This window comes from Emydura macquarii, unplaced genomic scaffold, assembly GCF_026122565.2.
Source record: "Emydura macquarii macquarii isolate MOO-44397 ecotype Brisbane River unplaced genomic scaffold, CSIRO-AGI_Emac_v2 contig_3692, whole genome shotgun sequence".
Classification (NCBI taxonomy): Eukaryota; Metazoa; Chordata; order Testudines; family Chelidae; genus Emydura; species Emydura macquarii.
In genome coordinates this window covers 4,289,648-4,309,946 of record NW_027133829.1, presented here as the reverse complement: position 1 = coordinate 4,309,946, position 20,299 = coordinate 4,289,648, and the positions used below count along the sequence as shown (strand labels likewise).

Sequence of the window (20,299 nt, the reverse complement as noted above, 5' to 3'; positions counted from 1 at the left end):
TTTCATTTGCGGACCCCTAAAAAATTCAAATGGAGGTGCAGACCCCTTTGGAAATCTTAGACGTAGTCATAGAATCATAGAAGATGAGGGTTGGAAGGGACCTCAGGAGGTCATCTAGTCCAAGGCCCTGCTCAATGCAGGAACAACCCCAACTAAACCATCCCAGCCAGGTCTTTGTCAAGCTGCACTATAAAAACCTCTAAGGATGGAGATTCCACCACCTCCCTAGTAACCCATTCCAGTGCTTCACCAGCCTCCTAGGGAAAAAACTTTTCCTAATGTCCAACCTAGACCTCCCCCCCTGCAACTTGAGACCATTGTGCCTAGTTCTGTCATTTACTGCCACTGAGAACGCCTAGCTCCATCCTCCCTGGAACCCCTTTCAGACGGTTAAAGGCTGCTATCAAATCCCCCCTCATTCTTCTCTTCTGCAGACTAAACAAGCCTAGTTCCCTCCATCTCTGTTCATAAGTCAAGTACTCCAGCCCCCTAATCATTTGTGTTGCCTTCCTTTGTATGCGCTCCAATTTGTTCACATCTTTTATATAGTGGGGGGCCCAAAACTGGACACAATGTGGCCTCACCAGTGCCGAATAGAGGGGAATAATCACTTCCCTCAATCTGCTGGCAATGCTCCTACTAATGCAGCCCAGTATGCCATTAGCCTTTTTGGCAATAAGAGCACATTGTTGACTGGTATCCAGCTTCTTGTTCACTGTAACCCTCAGGTCCTTTTCTGCAGAACTGCTGCCGAGCCAGTTGGTTCCCAGTCCATAGCTGTGCATGGGATTCTTCCATTCTAAGTGCAGGACTCTGCACTTGTCCTTGTTAAACCTCATCAGATTTCTTTTGATCTAATCCTCTAATTTGTCTAGGTCACTTTGTATCCTATCCCTGCTCTTCAGTGTATCTACCACTCCCCGCCCCCCTTCCCCCAGTTTAACGTCATCTGCAAATTTGCTGAGGGTGCAATCCACCGCATCCTCCAAATCATTAATCAAGATGTTGAACAAAACTAGCCCAACTCCTGGGGCACTCCGCTTGTTACCGGCTGCCAACTAGTCATCGAGCCATTGATCACTACCTGTTGAGTCTGATGACGTAACCAGCTTTCTATCCACCTTATAGTCTATTCTTCCTACCCATACGTCTTTAACTTGCTGATAAGAATACTGTGGGAGACCATATCAAAAGCTTTGCTAAAGTCAAAGTGTATCACATCCACTACTTTCCCCACATCCACAGAGTCAGTCATCTCATCATAGAAGTAGTCTGCAGACCCCCCCAGTGGTCCATGGACCATAGGTTGAAAACCACCGTTCTATGGGAATGACAACCTTTTGCAGACCTGTTAGACATAGACATAGTCTGCTAACCCCCAGGTGTCTGCGGACCACAGGCTGAAAACCATTGATCTAGCCTGATTTCTTGTATAACACAGGCCAGAGAATTCCACCCAGTTACTCCTTTATTGAGCCTAAGAACTTGTGTTTGACTAAAGCATAACTTCCATAAAGGCAGCCAGTCTGGAAATGACAATTTCATGCAATGCGGAATCTATCACTTCCCTTCCTAGTTTGTTCCATGGAACATTTCTTTGCGATCTTGGAAGTTTTTTAAATGCTTGTCTAATGTCTATTCTCTTCAGGTAAGTTCTAACTCCCCATCAAAAGTCTTTAGCTGGCCTGAAGGCCATCCCAAAGAAGGTGTCCTTGGATTCTCCCATCTGTAATAACACTGTTTCCCTTGACTAAAACCTGATTGGTAATTAATTTATGGAAAACAGAATAGATTTGAACCCATAACTATTGATTGTCGTGTTCCCTTATTCCACAATCTCGTTACAGTTTTGGAAACAAGTATTTCCTGGGCCTGTTCGTACAAACGACGTATATTTTTCGTACATGTTATCATAATTATTATCATGTCCATGGACTATTGTACCATTTATGAGTTGTTTGATGGCATTAATAGATGGAAGATCAGTGGAGTGTTTTCATTTATTATAATCCTGTTTTAAATATCAAAAGCAGGACCGTGGCCCTAATTCACCTGTCTTCTTTAGAAACAACCTCCTGACCTGGTTCATGGAGGAGACGTATGCACGCAGAAGCTGCTTGCTAATTAATCAACCGGAACCAGTAGTTCATTTTCACCTTGTTTGTGAGGATTGTACTGAAAGTGTGTGTTCTGCAGGAGGATGCAGGCAGAGACGCTGGTCTTATGTTTAAAAGACTCACCTTTCGCTAGCACTCTGGTAAGGGGCATGCTTTATAGATATATAAACACACAAAACAAATGCCATTGGGTTCATCTGTTGGGACATGGCTTTCTGCTGCCAATAATCTTTGCTTTCACTCATTAGCATAGAACAAGAACATGTTCAGAAAACTAATAGCCACAGGTTTGCTCGGTGGATATCTTTTTTTGGGAGGGATCTGCTTACTATACTGATAAAATCAAGTTCTTCTGCCTGTTACCTATGTGGCACCACTACAGCTACGGGAGAGCACGCTGACTTCTGGTCTGCCTGATCATCAGCTGCAAGCTGTCTGCTAAATCCCAGCTGCATACGCTTTGCTATAAATATCAATATTGCCAACTCCAAACCTGCAGGTAGAATGAGTCTGGTTCCAAAATACTATGCCACTGCTATAAAAATCACATTTTCTAAAGCAATAATACATTTATGGTTCTTTAATTTCCCTTCAGGTTTTTGATCCTTAGAACACACTTCAAGCTTTTCTCCCTGAAGGTTGGAAACTTATTTTTTTTAAAAGCGAAGCTGAGATGCTCACCTAATCCCACGAGTCCTTAGAGGTGGGGCTTTAAGAAAAACACCAGAGAGTGTGAGACTTGAGATAGTGTCCTCAACACTCAGGAGTCTATCGTATTTTGCTAGATGACTCAGAATGAACCCAGATTGCCTTTCACAGCCTAAGGTTTATTTACAGCACTGGCAGTGTGCTACTACTGTACCTTTTGTCTTGTAAAATGAGCAAATCTGAGATGTCATTGAGAGAAAGAAAGAGAATAAAAAGGGGATTCCATATGATAGAGTCCCTTTACAGACTTGGAGCTAAATTCTGCTCTCCGTTCTAATGATAAAATAACAAAGCAACCTCACAAAAACAAAGGAGAAAAAAATGGGACTAGGATGGAGTCTTTGAGGTGGTAAATCTTGTCTCGCTAGCTTTTCCTCTCAAATATAAGAATCCAATGCCAGGCATCCCTAGCTTGCAGAAGAGTGCAAATTCCAGCTGCTCACCTGAAACAAACCATTTTCCAGCTGCTGGCCACTCCATGCTTATCTCCGTCAAGGACTTTTATCTGAATGAAAAACTCCAAGTCTCTGATTACATGAAGTTATGGCAGGGTTGGGAGTGGCGTTGTTTTGTTGGCTGGTGTTTGTTCAGGGCATATCAGAGGCAATCGGGTACCTGCCAAAGGGAACAAATAAGCAATTAACTCTTTTAAATGTAGTCTTCCACCATGAAACTAGCTTTGCTTTACAGAGAGCAGCCACACCTGGGTGTGTTTGGGTGTTTCCATCAGCACAGTAGCATTAAACCAACGCCAGAGCAAATAGACTTAAATATATGATTTTTCAATAGCTAAATGATTGTGTCCTCGCTCATCCCTGGCCATGGAAGGGTGAAACTTATTTCAAGCATCCACGAGGCGCTCTCTCTCCACTGCACCACTCTCCATGCACTGAGGCCTTCCATGAGAGGAGTGAGCCTGAACTTTGTAAGCTGTAGATCTTGGGGAAACTCAGCTCCAGGCCCTTGGTTTTAAATCCATCGATGTCGCTTTGAGGCCTAGGCCACACTAGGTTGACATTAGCTGTGTTGCTCGGGGTGTGTGTGAAAAATGGACTTTCCTGACTGAGGCACTATGTTGACTTAAATCCCAGTGCAGATGCAGTTATGTTGATGGACGAATGCTTCCATTGACTTAGCCACCATTGCTTGGGGAGGTAGTGTTCCCATGGCGACAGAAAAACCCTCCTTTGTTGCCGTAGGCTGGCTCTTCACTATGGAGTTACAGAGGCACAGCTACAGCACCTCAGCTATGCCGCTATAGGCCATGTTGGATAGCCGTGGCCTTGGAATTTCCCTTTTCCCAGCCACACCAACGTGGCCAGCTCACCTGCTTCGCTACCATTAGGTTGACCCTGGCTACACACACCTGGCCTCCTTGCAGAGGGCTAGTGTCAGAGTTGGGGCAATAATGCCGGGAAGAGAAAGAAAGGATGGCTATGTGACTAAAGTTCAGTTCTCCTGGCTCTGTGGCTGGCTTTGCCACCGATTTGGGCAAGTCCCTTCATCTTTGTGTGGCTCAATTTCCACCTATGTTAACCAGGGCTTGTAACACGTCCTTGGCGAGAGGAAAGTTTTAATTGCCTTATATCTTCAGCCGGCTAAAGTGCAACGTTTCGTGGTTACCAACCATCATGCCATTTGGATACTGACTGGTGTCCCTTTCTCATAGGAACATGCTGGATATAGCTACTGCTCCCCACTGCCCTTTCTGGCAGGCCCCACACATTGTGCGTACCTATGACGACCCCACCACACGCTGTTTCCCACCTGTGTATTGCCAGATAGCGTTCATAAGTCAAATTGGAGCTCTGACTTCAAGTTGAGGGTACATGACTGCTTCAGGGGCATACGACTACCTAAACCTTCGCCTCCTTTAGGAGAAAGACCAACTGGGGGTGGATCCACAGCAGCCAGACTGTATTCATGCGCCTTACCAGCTCTTGATGTCGCAGGCCTAAGTCCTGTGCTCACCCACTGACTTTGTTGTCAGGCCAATCTCTGGTTTTGATGGGAAGTGAAGGAGCTCAGCATCTCATGAGACCAGGCCCCGGGCATACAGTATTGAAAAAAACTGGGTCAGATAAGAGAAATTAATAGAAAAAAGTAGGCTGGGCATTTCAAAGGCACAAGAGGGTATGTTTATAGTGCCTTAGCGCACATCTGTGGGACCCGGGCTCATAGATTCGATGTTTCCAGCCTGTGTTCGAGCATCCACACTGCAATGTAAACCTGGTCTTACAGTCGCTGGACCTGGGGGTCTCTCAATCATGCTAACGCATCCACACTGCACTACGCAGACCTTCTGACTCAGGTCTGGGGCTTGAGCTGTGTCCACACTGCAAAATGACCCGAGTTGCAGTGGGACTCAGATGCTGACCCGAGTCAGACTGAATTGTGTGTGAACAGAAGGGGGGCTTGGGCTGAAACCTGAGTCTGAGCCTGGGCTTAGTGTGCTGTGTAGCTATAACCTAAGAGACTTAGGTACCCAACACCCCTTGACATTCAAAGGGAATTGGGAGGCAGGGTCTTAACTATCTCATGCCCCTTTGAAAATCTCAGCATTGACCGATCAATTTTCAGGCCTGAAAAGACACTGAAAATTAGGCTTCCGACTTGCCAGGGAAGCTAGTGCTTGTCCTACTGCGTGACGCCTGCTTAGCGTCATTAGTAGCAGTAATAGTCACGTCCCGTTGAATCTCAGCTGTGTGCAGGTGACCTAGGCCATCTCCCTGCAAGTGCAGGACTATTTCCAATCGTACACGCTGGCCCAGATTCCCCAAGACACTCAGGCTGTGTGCAGGTGCCGGGCGGTGTGGGTGGCCTGTGACATACAGGAGGTCAGACTCGACAATCTGATGGGCCCTTCTGGTCTTAAACTGTACAGCCATGAGCCTGTCACCCAACTCATTGATTTCAATGGGAGTTCGGTTCCTAGGCTCCACTGCGAATGCGGGGCTTAGTTCCCGCCCCTCTGTACACTTTCTAGTGTTTGCATCCTTTCAAGAGCTGGAATTTCCTTTCCCTTTTTTGGCAGCTCTCGCTGTCCCTTTCTTAATGTCAGCCCCTAACCACCAGTTCCCAGGTGGCAGGTATGGGTGTAATTTATTGCGCTTGTGCAGGGCCTAGGGAAAAGTCTACAGTGTTTCCTATGCATCACAAAGGAAATGGATTCACTGTCCCACGCATTCAGCGCGTCAATTAAATTAAAGCTGCATTACGCAGTCATGCTAGCAGAGCGGCACTAAATCAATCTGAACCGGGATGAAATGAACGAGCAGAAAGGGCAGGGACGGAGGCCCGGTGCCTTGCTCTGAATCACTGGCGTGCACTTGGATGAGGGGACCAACAGCTCTGTGCAACATAGCTGGGCCGGACATGCTGGGAGGTCGTGTTTGCTCTTTCCAGGGAAAACAGAAAAACGATGCACTGAGTTAATAGCACAGCTCTAACGCCAGAGGGGCCCCACTAGATCCTAGATGAGCTGCACGGGGCCAGGAGAAAGTTTGCCAGGGCAGTGTAGGGCCAACATAGACATCCCGATGCTGCTTTCCCTCCCCACCCACTGGCAAACCTTACTATGCATATTGTGCCAGGAAGACGCATGTCAGGGAAGGCAGGAGAGCAACCATAGGGCTGGGCCCTCTGGAGATTCTGGGGTGCACGACAGCCCCTAGGCGACGGTGAGAGGCTGTCTAAGTTAGAGCAGTTTCTAGCCTTGCTCTAATTTACATTCTGGGAGATTTTTGCCTCTGCCGCAGCCCAGAATTGGGACATCCTAAAGCCACCGTCGCACCCACCTCGCCAGGCTGTGCCTTCTGTGTTGTGGCTCACAGGAAACGCTTCACAGCATCTCAGCCAGCCTTCCTGTGTGACCTCGGCCAAGTCACCTGGGGGGGGAAAAACTCCAAACGCTGTGTGCTCAGTTTCCCCATCTGTAAAATGGACTAACCCTTACCCTCCCTTTCGCTCAACTCTTGCCTGTCATAGCTAAAGATATTGTAAGATCCTGGCGTAGGGACTGTCTTTTACTATGTAGTTATACATTGCCTAGTACAATGCAGCTATGTACTCATCTGGGCCCCTAAGTGCTACAGTGTTATAAATATATAATAAAGGTGCGGAAAGGTTTCAGTACCAGCCTCCCCCTTCCTCTATCTGGCAAGCATGATGTGAATGCATAGATAACTACCTTTTAATATATTAATTTAAAAAATAACACAGGGCTTAGCAAGGAATATGTATAACATATACTTCTAGGCTCTTTCCTTCGCCCTTTAGTTGTTGTCAGCCTGTCCTGGGTTATGGCTGTGTTTAAGCTTCTTCTGGCAGGCATTTTATTTGTCTGTAACACATCAAACACCTGTGCAACCATGAATGGGACCAGCAATAGCATCCCTGGAATTGTATGGCATTATGTGAACTGTACGTTCCTGTGGCTAAGGGACTAGATTGGGGTTCCGGATCCAACACCCTGTTCTGGCACAAATTTCCCATGTGACTGTGAGCAAATCACGTAACCTTTCTGGGTTTCAGTGCCCCATCAGTTAGAAAGCGGCTAATCTGGTGTCCCATTGGAGTGAAAACTAAACCTTTCAGCTGTTGTTGTGAAAGGGAATTGTGTCAAAACACGCTGTTATCAGATGGCAAAAGTTTGGCACCGAAGAGTCCACTGTCGACTTCAGAAACCTGCTGTTGAAAATTTTGTTGCAATTGACATGGATCCATGAAGCTGAGCTGTTTCAGCTTCAGTAAAACACTCTTTTTTGATGAAACATTTTGTCATTAACAATGTTCGGACCAGCTTTACTTTCTCGCTCCTTACTGATTGAGATGATAAGCTCTTTGAGGCAGAAGCTGCCTCGGTATGTGTGTGTGTGTTCATGTTCATACATCTAGTACAAAAGGGCCTTGAGCTGAGATGATTAAGCTCTTTAAATTAGTGTAACTAATGATAATCAGATGGTGCTTTTTTTTTTTTTTTTGGTGGCTGAGAAAGTCATAACATTGCTCTGGTTAATCACCAAAATGAGAAAGACAAACGCAGCCTAAGTTCTCATCGTTATTGCTTCCCTCTTGAATATTAACCATGCATACGAACGAGAAACGTTAGACTCTAGGCCCGGATCCACAAAGGCGTATTGGCTCCTACCGTTCACTGAAATTCTTAGTGCTGGAAGTTTTCTCAGTTTTCCGCACCTGCTCTCCAAAAACACAAAGCAGACAGCTGTTACGTCCCCATTGCACCAAAAAAAAAAAAAAATCAGAAATCGGAGTTTCCTCTGTTTGCCGCTAGCCGGGATTTAGCCTTAAAAAGAAATAAACGCAGAAATTTTACCTGCAATAAGCCACTGTGACCAGTAGGTGCCACTGCACCCTCACGCTGCCTGGTACAATATCCGGTGTCTGTAACACACACCAATTCGGTCCTCTCAAAGCCCAGCTGAACTGCCCTGGTCTGTTCACACCTGCTGAAGCACCTGCCAGCGGCCACCGTCGGAAGACAGGCTCCTGGGCCAGCTGGGCCAGCGGGCTGACCCAGTACGGCCATTCTGGTGTGCTGCGCTCACTGGGCCATCTGCACGGTCTGGATGAGTGTTGCTCTCGCCCAGGATTCCCCGGGCCTTCTTGACTCTTTAAACTGGTTTTGGTCCCATCTCACCTCTGACATCCCCCCGCACAAGCAAACGTTGCTGGGCTAAGCAGCTGACAGGAGCCTAAAACGAATCGCCATCGCTTGGTTCCACCTGCCTTGTTAATTAAACCTGTCCAGAAGAAGCCACTGAAACAATGACTATTGGTCGTATTCCCGTAGCACCCAAAAGCCCCCCGAGTCCAAGCCAAGTTGTGCTGGGTGCTGCAGAAAGGCACAGCAAGGGTATGGCCACATTACAGCGGGGGGGGGGGGGGGGGGGGGGTGTGTGTGTGTGTGTGTGTGTGTGTGTGTGTGTGTGTGTGTGTGTGTGTGTGTGTGTGTGTGTGTGTGTGTGTGTGTGTGTGTGTGTGTGTGTGTGTGTGTGTGTGTGTGTGTGTGTGTGTGTGTGTGTGTGTGTCTCATTCCTGTCTCTGGGAGCCAGCCACACTTGCTTTGCTCCAGCTGTGCCGGTGGTGCCACAATGCGTTATGTGAGCCGCATATATGGTCCTCAAGCCTAATTTTTTTGGGCCCAGAACAAACTTGTGACAGGGGCCCCCTCCCACACACACACACACACACACACCACAATCCTTCATCCCATACATACAATCCCATGAGCCATGAACATTTTTTTTCCTTGTGATAATAGGGGTTGCAGCCTGGGCCAGGCCCGGTAAAGTGTACCCTTCCCCCGCCCCCCATGTGGGGGCCCTGATGGTCCTACAGATGTCACATGGGCTGCAGCTGTGTGCTGATTGGGCTGCAGGTTGAGAATCTGAGTGTGGCTATGGGGTCATGGCGTGGGCTGGCCTCCTGTGTGGGTAGCCCAGGGTGGGTGGGGAAGGGGTCTGTACTTGGTGTCTAGTCCAAACTCCCCCCCCCCATGCTACTGCCAGCACATTGCTATTTTCAGGCAGAGCTGGTGTGTGTGTGTCTAGCTGAGCCGGGAATTACACCGCCCAGCTGCAGGGTAGCTGGACCCTAAAAGAGCCATGCCCTGCCCTGAGGCGTTTGCAATCTAAATACAATTAGGCCCCAACTCACACGGATCAGGCACTGGACTCCGCAGCGAAATTCGCTCCCCAGCCCCGGGGCAGTGGTGGGAACCAGGCAGCGTCTCACACCTGCTGTTCCTAGCAGTGAGTTCACTTAGTGCCATGAGGCAGCACCTGGGAAATGCTGCCAGTTCCCTGCACATCCCCCCCCATTGCAAAGGCTGCTTTGACAGCAGCAAGCAAAGCACGCCGGCTAAATAACACAGCCGGGCCGCGCACACCGGGCTGGGGATGCGCAGACCGAGAGGCCGGCCCCGGGAAGCCCTTTTTATTAGCCTGCTCCTTGCTGTACACAGCAATGGTCATCAGAACGCACCGGCCTGGGGTTGCCTTGGCGTGAAACGCCTGCCGGAGCTGGGCTGGGCTCCTTGGGAGAGTGCTGCCCTGGGCAAGGGTGGAGATTGCGCCTCCGTGCGGGAGGGTGTCACAGCCTCGCCAGAGCCCCCGCCTGCTGCTGTCCCCCCACTGAGAGACGGGCAACACACCCAGGAGAGTAACACACCCAGGAGGGTAACACTCCCCACACCCCTCCCCCCCCGCACAGACACAGGAAAGCAACACACACACACACACACACACACACAGGAAAGCAACACCCCCCCCACACCCCAGCACAGACACACACCCCACACACAGACAGAAGAGCCTGTCCCCCCCCCCCCACGTGGCTGTCAGTCAGCCGGCGGCCCTAGGAGACACGCGGGGCTCCGCTCCTCAGTCCCTGACTGTGTGGAGCTGGGGCGGGGGAGCAGGTGTCTGGGGCCAGGAAGCGGGGCGGGGCGGGGCGGGGCGGTGACAGGCGCCTGTGTAAGACCAAGCCCTGAATAGCGGGACAGGCCCTATCAAGCCAGGACCTCTGGTCACCTGTGTGTGTGTGTGTGTGTGTGTGTGCGGGTGGGCAGGGGGACACGGCTGGGTCTGTGCAGGGGCTGAATGGAGAGGGAGTAGGGAGGGTGTGTGTGTGTGTGTGTGTGTGTGTGTGCGCAAGAGGGAAAGGTGTGTGGTGAGCAGAAGATCAATGCATGTGTGTGTGTGTGTGAATAGTGACAAGGGAGAGATGTCTGTGAGTGTGAATCGTAAGCTCAGTGTGTGTGAGAATGAGAGAGAGAATGGTGACCAGTGTGTGTGCGTGCATGAATAGTGAACAGGAAGGGGTGTGTGTATGTGCGAATGATGACCATGGAGGGATGTGTGTGTGTGTGGTGACTAAGGAGGGGAGTGTGTGAGTGAATGGTGACCAGGGAGGACTGTGTGTGTGTCTGTGTGTGTGTGTGAATGGTGACCAGAGACTCAGTGTGTGTGTGAGTCTGTCTGTGAATGGTGAGCAGGGAGGGGTGTGTGTGAATGGTGACCAAGTAGTGTGCGTGTGGATTGTGACCAGGGAGGGGTGTGTGTGAATAGTGACCAGAGGTGTGTGGTTGTGTGTGAATGGTTACTGGGGATGTGTAAATGGTGACCAGGGAGAGGGGTGCATTTGTGTGTATGGTCACCAGAGAGGGTGTGTGTGTGTGTTTTGTGAATGGTGACCCGAGAGGGGTGTGTGTGTGTGTGTGAGATAGTGACCCGGCATGGGTGTGTGTGTGTGTGATAGTGACCTGGCATGAGTGTGTGTGTGTGTGTGTGTGGTGACCCACCGGGAGGGGTGTGTGTGTGTGATAGTGACCCGGCATGGGTGTGTGTGTGTGTGTGTGGTGACCCGGCATTGGTGTGTGTGTGTGTGTGTGTGTGTGGTGACCCGCCAGGAGGGGTGTGTATGTGTGTGATAGTGACCCGGCATGGGTGTGTGTGTGTGTGTGTGCGCGCGGGGAGGGGTGTGTGTGTGTGTGTGTGTGTGATAGTGACCCGGCATGGGTGTGTGTGTGTGTGTGTGGTGACCCGCCGGGAGGGGTGTGTGTGTGTGTGTGATAGTGACCCGGCATGGGTGTGTGTGTGTGTGTGTGTGCGCGCGGGGAGGGCAGTTCCCCACGTGAGGCTGACGCCGGCTGCGGAGCGGCTCCGGATTGATCCCGGGGCTATAAAGCGGGGCCGCTCGGCTGCGAGGGAGGCAGGGCGGCGGCTGCGGAGGAGGACGCGGCTCCGGACCCCCCGACCGCTCCGAGCCCGGACTGCCCGAGCCGCTCCGGGGAGCCGAGCGCCGCGCCCGAGGCAGCCCCGCGTAGACCCCGCTCCGCGGGACCGCCCGGCTCGGGCTCGCTTTCCCTGCCGGCACCCGGGCGGGGATCGGCCGGTCGCTGCCCCTGGATAACCCCCTGCCCCGGCCCCTTGCTGAAGATGCCAGCCCCCGCCCCGCCCGCCCGCTCCGCACAGGTAAGGGGAACTTCCTTGTCCAGCGCCGCGCTCCAGCCCTGACCCGGAGCCCTTCCCGGCCGCCGGGCGGCGTGCACCGCTGCGGGCGGGGAGCAGCACCCGTGCCCGCCCAGCCCTCTGCTGGAGCAACTTCTGGCCATGCACTAGCCCCGTCCAGGCGGGGAGGGAGCATCAGCTGCGCGGGGCTTCTCCAGGAGCCACCCACCGCAAAGGACAGAGACTCTCGGCCCTTCCCCCTGCTGCTGCCGCCGCTCGACTCAGCCCAGAAGTCATGGGCGCTGCAGGCGGCGGCTGCTGATTGAATTAAGCTTTGCCACCGGCTCCTCGGGCAGGAGGCTGCCGGACAGACCTGCCAGGTGCAGCCGCAGCGGGCGAGGAGTTCCTGGGCGTGCTGGCGGGGGGAGCGCACCGCTGGCTTTGATGTTTAACCTGGAGAACCCGTTCACGGAGAGGGGGCGCTTCTTCTCGTCCATGGAATACCAGCAGCAGCTGGAGGAGGAGGGTTACCCGCCTGGTGGCAACGGGAGCCTGAATGAGAGTGACTCCGGGCAGAAGGGAAGCACCCCGTACCCCCTCCACACCACTCTGACCCTCATCAGCCTGGCTGGACTGCTCATGGTCTTCACCATCTTCGGGAACGTCCTGGTCATCATCGCCGTCTTCACCAGCCGCGCGCTCAAGGCGCCCCAGAACCTCTTCCTGGTCTCCCTGGCCTCAGCCGACATCCTGGTGGCCACGCTGGTCATCCCCTTCTCGCTGGCCAACGAGGTGATGGGCTACTGGTACTTCGGCAAGGTCTGGTGTGAGATCTACCTGGCCTTGGACGTGCTCTTCTGCACCTCCTCCATCGTGCACCTGTGCGCCATCAGCCTGGACCGCTACTGGTCCATCACCCAGGCCATCGAGTACAACCTCAAGCGCACGCCGCGCCGCATCAAGTGCATCATCTTCATTGTCTGGGTCATCTCGGCCGTCATCTCGTTCCCGCCCCTCATCTCCATCGAGAAGAAGAGCGGGCAGCAGGCCGACCAGCGGGCAGCGGGGTGCAAGATCAACGACGAGAAGTGGTACATCATCTCCTCCTGCATCGGCTCCTTCTTTGCCCCCTGCCTCATCATGATCCTGGTCTATGTACGTATCTATCAGATTGCCAAAAGGAGAACCCGGGTGCCCCCCAGCAAGAGAGGGGAGCACTCCAATAAGAGGCAAAATGGCTTGGCAGACAAGGAGCAGCTGCCAGCGGCGGCCAAGCTCAACGGGGAGAAGGTGACGGAGGGAGGAGGAGGGGAAGAAGGGCCAGAGAGGGAGCTCAATGGCATAGACATGGAGGAGACTTCCTCTTCTGAGCACCAGGAGAACCACCAGTGCAGGAAGCAGGGGAGACCACAGAGGTGCAAGGGCAAAACCAAGCTGAGCCAGATCAAACCTGGGGACAGCTTGCCCAGGAGGATGGAGGAAGAGAGAAATGCCAAAGTGTCCCGGTGGAGGGGCAGGCAGAACAGGGAGAAGCGCTTTACCTTTGTGCTGGCGGTGGTGATCGGGGTCTTCGTCATATGCTGGTTTCCCTTTTTCTTCACCTACACGCTCACCGCTGTCTGCAAGAGCTGCTTTGTGCCCGACACCCTCTTCAAGTTCTTCTTTTGGTTTGGTTACTGCAACAGCTCCCTGAACCCTGTCATCTACACCATCTTCAACCACGACTTCAGGAGAGCCTTCAAAAAGATCCTCTGTAGGGTAGACAGGAAAAGGATTGTTTGATGAACAAACTGGTCTCTGTCAGCATGACTGGTGATTAAAGACCCTATCCTGTGAGGGTGATGCACAGCTCCCTGGGGCTGGGTTTGCAAGTGGATAGTTTCCTCTGACTTGCAGGTGGGACCCCTTTAGAAACTGAGATAAAACTATTAAAACACCAAGCAGCAGCCACAAAGAAAGCAAGCGAAACACACAGCCTCAGCATTTGGGTTTAAAGTGGATCATTTCTGGCTTGCCTTGGCTTTGGATGGGTTCATGATTTATAAGCGTGACTCCTTAAAAAACTAAATGAAATGAAAAAATCCACAACAAAGAGAAAATATACAGGCCCAGATGAGCTATTTTTTGGATGTGTAATTAATGTTAAAATCCTTGTAAAAATACAGTATGCCATCCCTGAGATCTGTCTTAATTTTTGTAAGGCAGTCTGATTTGAAAATAAGAATGCTTTAAATAGTCTTGACAACTTGAAGCATAAAAACAATTGGATCATCTTATCAATCCTGCAGTTTGATAGTATTACCAAAATTTCCAATGAGCTATTGGATTTTTTGGCTATAAAGCTTGTAAGATCAGACATGACCATATTGAAGTTTTTTTTTTTTTTTAAATGTACCCGATTGTTTCCTTTTTGTGCTCTCTATTTAGTATTGCTGAAAAGATAACATTTCTCTTGCTCTACTAACTGGGGGAAAAAAAAAGAGGACTAACAGTTTCACAGTGCAATCAGAAATGATCCAAAAGATTGAGAATGATGAGCTCATTTTGCTTGCAACATGATGCTCGAACAATCAAGTTCTTACAGGGTTAATATAAACTAATATTCCTGCTACCTTACACCACGGAAATGTGTTCAATGCTAACTTGTTTTCCCCACCCCTGATTGTGAACAGATAACATTTTAAAGTAAATATCAAGGTTACATATCTCATGCTATCTGATTTGTATTGATTTTTGACATATTAATTCTTGCTGGGTTTCCTGCATGAAAAACTGGGTTTCATGCACAAAAGCAATTCTGCCCTTTTGAGTAACCTGAAAAGATTTAAGTTTTTAATTTTCTAGTTTCATCTTCAGTAGAAACTGGTGAACTGTCGCTTTTTGATTTGAATATTATACAGGACAAATCTTTAAAGCAGGAGAAATTTAAATACAGTTTCCCCTATATTTTATAGTGTGATTATACTTTGTAAAAAATGTGTAAATATAATAATGGAATGGGAAAGAGAGTTAATATTGAAATAAACCATTTTTCAGAATATAAAACAACAAATCTAACATCCTTGTGCCATGAGGAAAACTTCCCAAGGAATGTTAAAAGGTTTCCCCATAGTTTATTGTGAATGGCAAAGAAGATTTTCCTTTTTAACATTATTATAACAGCTGCATTTAAACACTGACAGGTCACAGAAATTATGAGAAAAACAAAACATTTGTTTAAATCTCTCCAGTGTAAACTGAATTTGACTAGACAGTAGCTGTCAAATGTACAGTAACAGACTTAAAGGAGACAGAGAGCTTTTTCTTTCCAAGAGTGTTTTATTCTTTGCTTTTGCTTTTGACTTTGTGATTAACTGCCAAGGTCCCACAGTGAATTATGGAAGTTGGACACCAGTGTTTACATCCACATAAGTTTTCAAAGCTGACTACTTGAGAGGTGAACAAAAAAGAGAGCTTTCTTTTACCTTTAAAAATAAAAAGTTGCTCTAATGGATTTTTATTTAAAAAAGAAAAAAAGTTTGCAAATGTGAAATAAACCTGAACGAATAATCTGTTTATCTGTAATTTCAAAAATGTCACAAGTATCAAAACGACATCAACTGCGGTCTTGATATCTTAAGGAGCCTATCAGGAGAGGTGCTTGTGTTTTCCAAAAGGCATTGTTATGCCTAATGCTAAACAATGGTTTAGTTCATTGCGCAGTGACATAATGAGTCCTTGATATGCTGCTTTCTTTTCAGATGCCATGGTCAGAGCATTCATGTGCTTCTTAAAGAACAGGATTTAGGGTTACTCTGGGAGATTTGCTTGGTTAACTTCTAAATACTTTTTTTTCTCTCAGTAGAAATATTTGTGTGGTATATCCAAACAGCAGTCAGGGTGCTAAATAATTGTCATTTAACGCAACCAGAAATGATTAGACCAGGAGCGTATAACTTGTGTTTAGCCAAACTGCATTTCATGTTTTAAAAGACAACAGCCAGCCACCCCAAAAAGGTTGGTTTGTTTGTTTTTGAGTCTCTTGGGAGCAGGCTGAGTATGTAAAAGTGAAACTGGTAAACTTTGACCTTTATCCAGGGTCAAGAAAAGATGAAAGAACATCTTTCCCTGGTTTAACATGATGTTATTATCTGTAGCACAGTAACACTCAGAGGAACCAATCAGAATTGAGCATTGTGCAAGGTCCTGTACAAACATAAGACCATCTCTGCCCCAAAAGGATTACCAATCCTGCAAACACTTATGCAAGTGCTTAACTAGAAGCATGTGAGTAGCCCTATTGACTTCATGTGAGCAAAGCAAAATACATGCCTAAGTGTTTGCAGGATTAGGGGGCCTCAAAATTGAAAGTTTGTAAAGTGGCCACTGATTTCAGCAGTCTCAGTTTTTGGATGCCCAACCTGAGGCTTTTTAAAGGAACCTGGTTGTCAGAGGTTATTTACTCCTCATCCCACAAAAATTAGGGGTCACCAAATGAAATTAATAGGTTTAAAATGAGTAAAAGGAAGTATTTCTTCACACAAGCACAGTCAATCTGTGGAACACCTTGTCAAAGGATGTTGTGAAGGCCAAGGTTTAAAAAAAGAACTAGATAAGTTCATGGGGGATATGTCCATCAATTGCTATTAGCCAGGATAGGCAGGGATTGCTGTTTGCCAGAGGCTGGGAATGGCCAACAGGATGGCTCACTTGATGATTACCTGTTCTATTCATTCCCTCTGAAGCACTTGGCATTGGTCACTGTCGGAAGACAGGATATTGGGCTAGATGGACCATTAGTCTGATCCAGTATGGCCGTTCTTATGAGGTGTTGAACAGCTACAGCTTCCATTGATATCAGCTGAAGTCTGGGTGCTCCACACTTCTGAAAGCCAGGGCCTTCGTATAGGACCCTCAAAATCACTGCTAGCCTGGCTTCATAGTTTGCTTGTTTTATAATAATAAGATAAGCGAAAAAAGATCTTAATGAGTGGCTAACAGGGTTTGTGATGAAGCACTGAAAAGCTTTGGGGGACTGCAAAGGAAAACTCAGTTTTCCTCGGCAAGCCCCCAAATTGGACCAGAGCTGGAGAGAAGAAGAGCTGAAGTTCAACATTCAAATTCCTGATGCCCCACTGTCATCTCAAGGAGAATCTCTTGAGAGGTGGGGGAGGAAAAATGGAGATTGAATGAGGCGGGGTATGGCAATGATATGGAGGTGTGGATCCAGGGAGGAAATAGGTAGCGTTGATTGTCTGCCAAGGTTTGTGTAAAACGAAAATCCCCGTGATCAAAACTCAGTCCTGATTTTACTGAACTGCTGCAGCATCTACCGTTGGGAGGTACTAGCATCCCTGCGATGACCCTTCTCATCCCAGGGGGAAAGCGGTCAGGCAACCAATCACTGGCTGGACAACAGCTTTTGAGCTGCCCAGAATGGCCTTGGTTGAGATGCTACAGCGGTTCATGGGAGCTGGAAAAGTTGGGGGGACCCTGCCATCGTTTGCTCCATTGCACTGATAACCCTGATCATCTTTTAGCTTGCCTTCCCTAAGTAGGACGACACGAACGCAAGCAGGGGGTGACCAGCAGTAGCAATTGGTAGGGCTATTGATGAGAGATGTGAATGTGGGTTCTGGACCAGGGAAGCTGAAGCTGCATGGACTTGAGTGAAGGCCAGCCTGGTGAGCATGGGGGTCCCGGTGGGTTTATACAGTCCCCGCCAAAGCCCTGGCTACCACCACTTCAGTAGTCGGTACCTGAGCTAGCTTTAATCTTAGCTAGCATGGGAATGCCAGCGAGAGCTGCAATCATACCCTGTGGTTTCAGTAGACATCCCCTCTGTATCTGCTAATCAACAACGGAGAAGGTTTAAATCATGATGAGCCGGGGGTGAGAGGTGGCATGTCATTGGTCTGCTGGAGGAGGAGAGTGCACGCACCCTGGGATGGTTGTGTAGACATACCCAAGGTCTCAAACAGCAGGCGGGGTTGATGCTGTCAGAGAAACAGGCCTTGTAATGTTGTCAGGTGCTAGTGTCCAAGACTGTTAGGAGAGATGCCGTGTGACGAGTTCCTGCAGCAGGAATGTGGAAATTGCTACATTGGAACAGACCAGGATTCATCTAGCCGTGTGTGTGTGTGTGTGTGTGTGTGTGTGTGTGTGTGTGTGTGTGTGTGTGTGTGTGTGTGTGTGTGTGTGTCCTGCATTCTTTACACTCACATTCTCCTGGATTCCAGCGGGGGTTTGTCTTCTTCAGGGCTCAATGAGCTGTGTAAATGGAGCAGAAGGAAGCACTCCGAAATACACGGCCAGCTCAGCCAAGGTTTTAGATAAAAGGCAGAGCAAGAAGCAGAGAGGGCCCAGTTTACAGTGCTGGTGGAGCCTGTACCCCCGGCAGAGGGATGTCCATCCACAATGGCAGGGGTTCTACAGTAGCACGCACCACCCATCAGTCGTGCACCCCAAGGGGGGGGAAGATGGATGGGTCTCCTGGCTGCTGCCGTTGTCCCCCCGTCTGGAGGCCGCTGGGTCGGGCGGAGGAGAAAGGAGAGAGGTTTTCATAAGAACGAAGCTTTTGCCTTTTCTGTTCATCTGGCACTTGGGAAGTCCGAAGTCAGCAGAGGTTACTTCGTGATGACAGCCGGTTGGTTCCCTGGCAGACGTGCTGTTTGCCGGCGGTGTAGCCCTGTTTCTATCGTCAATGACACTTCCGGGCTGGTTTCTGATAACGTCTTTGGGACGTCTGGGTTAAACTTTTGTGGCTGAAATTGCTTTGGCCTTTTACAAGTTGTAGGAGTGGAGGAAATAGAGACGTGAGTTGGCTGAAGAGTCCGCCCCTCCCCCTCTGTCCAGTACTCACCCAGCTCACAAGGGCTGTGATGATGATGATGAAACCTGGGCTGACTACTGACCTCTGTCCCCCACATGCTGCCTATAGAAGGAAACAGGCCAAATTCTGACCCCAGTGAAACCTATGGCACAATTCCCACTGATTTCAATGGGACCAAATGTCTGGGTTTTTTTGCCAACACATGACCTAACTGGTCCCATTGCTCTGACAGCTTGGGAATCTCTCCTTTTTATTTTCTCTCAGTCTGTATTTGTGCTGTGTCGTAAACCACAGGATCAACCCCGTGGGGGTAATCAGCAGCTTCAAATGGCAAAGGTTCAGGCTGGCAAAGCAGTAGGGAAATAAAATCAGAACATCTGACCCAGCAAAGTTATGGCTCAAGCAAAAACCTGATCTGAGCCAAACCTTCAAGAGTCCACGAAGAGTTCAGTTAGCTTCTCCTCCATTCTACTTAATTTCTCCACATTTCCAACACACGGTTTTGCCTTGGCTCTGGCACTGATTCCCCTCTACAATCAAAGGCTCCACCGGTGCTGTTTACAGCTCAGTTAGAAGTGGAAGCCTTTGCTGTAAACGTCCCAGCAAAGTTTTGCAGACTGCCTTTGCCTTAGATACTTCAGATCAGCCTCAGCCAGACACCCCCGTTTCTGGCTTCTAAACGGAAACAGTCACTTTGAGGTTCACCCATCACTGGGTCTGATTGGAAATGGGTCCCAGCTGCAAAGAGAAGCATGTTCAAACTTTTCTGAAACTAGGGAGCATTTAGATCTGGGTTTTTGGTTCTGGCCCATCTCTAGGCCCAGATCCTCAAAGGTATTCAAGCATCTAACTCCTACTGATTTCAGTGGGAAAGAATACACTCTGTGTGCAGGATTCTGCCCCCGCTTCTCACTTGATGGTGTGAAATAGCAAGAGTTTGTTTCCCTTGAGGCAACTCACTTTCAATGGGAGTTCGGCACCTAAATATCTTTGAGGATCTGGGCCTCAGTCATTACTTAAGCAGAACTCCTACTGGAATCAATGTGAGCGTGGCCAGTAGTAAGGGCGTTCAGTGTTTGGCTTCCATTTCTAATTGGATCTGGCCTTGTTCTTTGCCCATTCTTTGTAATTAACACTCAAATAACACAAGGCCAAATTACTAGATCCTCACTTAGAAAAATGCTCATCGATGCCCTACTCCTGCACCTCCCTCCGCCTTCACTGCTAAGAACCTTCCTGGGAAGAAAATACCAGTTACTAAAGATCCCTTTAACCTACCGTGGAAAGGCATAACAGGAACTAATAGCTGGCAGGGAAAGGCAGATAAATTAAAATTAGAAATAAGGCACTTTTTTTATAAACAGTGTGGGTAATTAACCATTGGAACAAGAGAAGTGGTGGATTCTTCAGCTCTTGGTGTCTTCAGATCAAAACCCCATGCCTGTCTGGAAGATCTGCTTTAGCCTAACACAAGTCACTGGGTTCAGTTCAACAGTAAGTGGTTGCAATTCTCTGGCCTGTGTCATACAAGAGGTCAGATTAGATGATTTAATGGTCCCTTCTGGCTTTGCAAGCTGTGGAATCCTTCAGAATTTGGCCCATGTGATCGAACTACAGATCAAAGCGCTAAATCTGCAAAAGCAGCTTTGTATTCCTTTGCGAAAAAGAGTTGGAGTTCACTTCCATAATTT

The 20,299-nt window shown here is 48.9% G+C and overlaps 1 protein-coding gene across 1 annotated transcript; it reads left to right on the top strand.

Annotated features, from left to right (window-relative positions):
- Positions 1 to 11,583: 11,583 nt before the first annotated feature.
- ADRA2A (adrenoceptor alpha 2A) lies at positions 11,584 to 15,605 on the top strand. Its single transcript, XM_067537177.1, has one exon. It carries the CDS (start codon positions 12,242 to 12,244, stop codon positions 13,577 to 13,579), a length of 1,338 nt encoding a protein of 445 aa, XP_067393278.1. The 5' UTR covers positions 11,584 to 12,241; the 3' UTR covers positions 13,580 to 15,605.
- Positions 15,606 to 20,299: the final 4,694 nt, after the last annotated feature.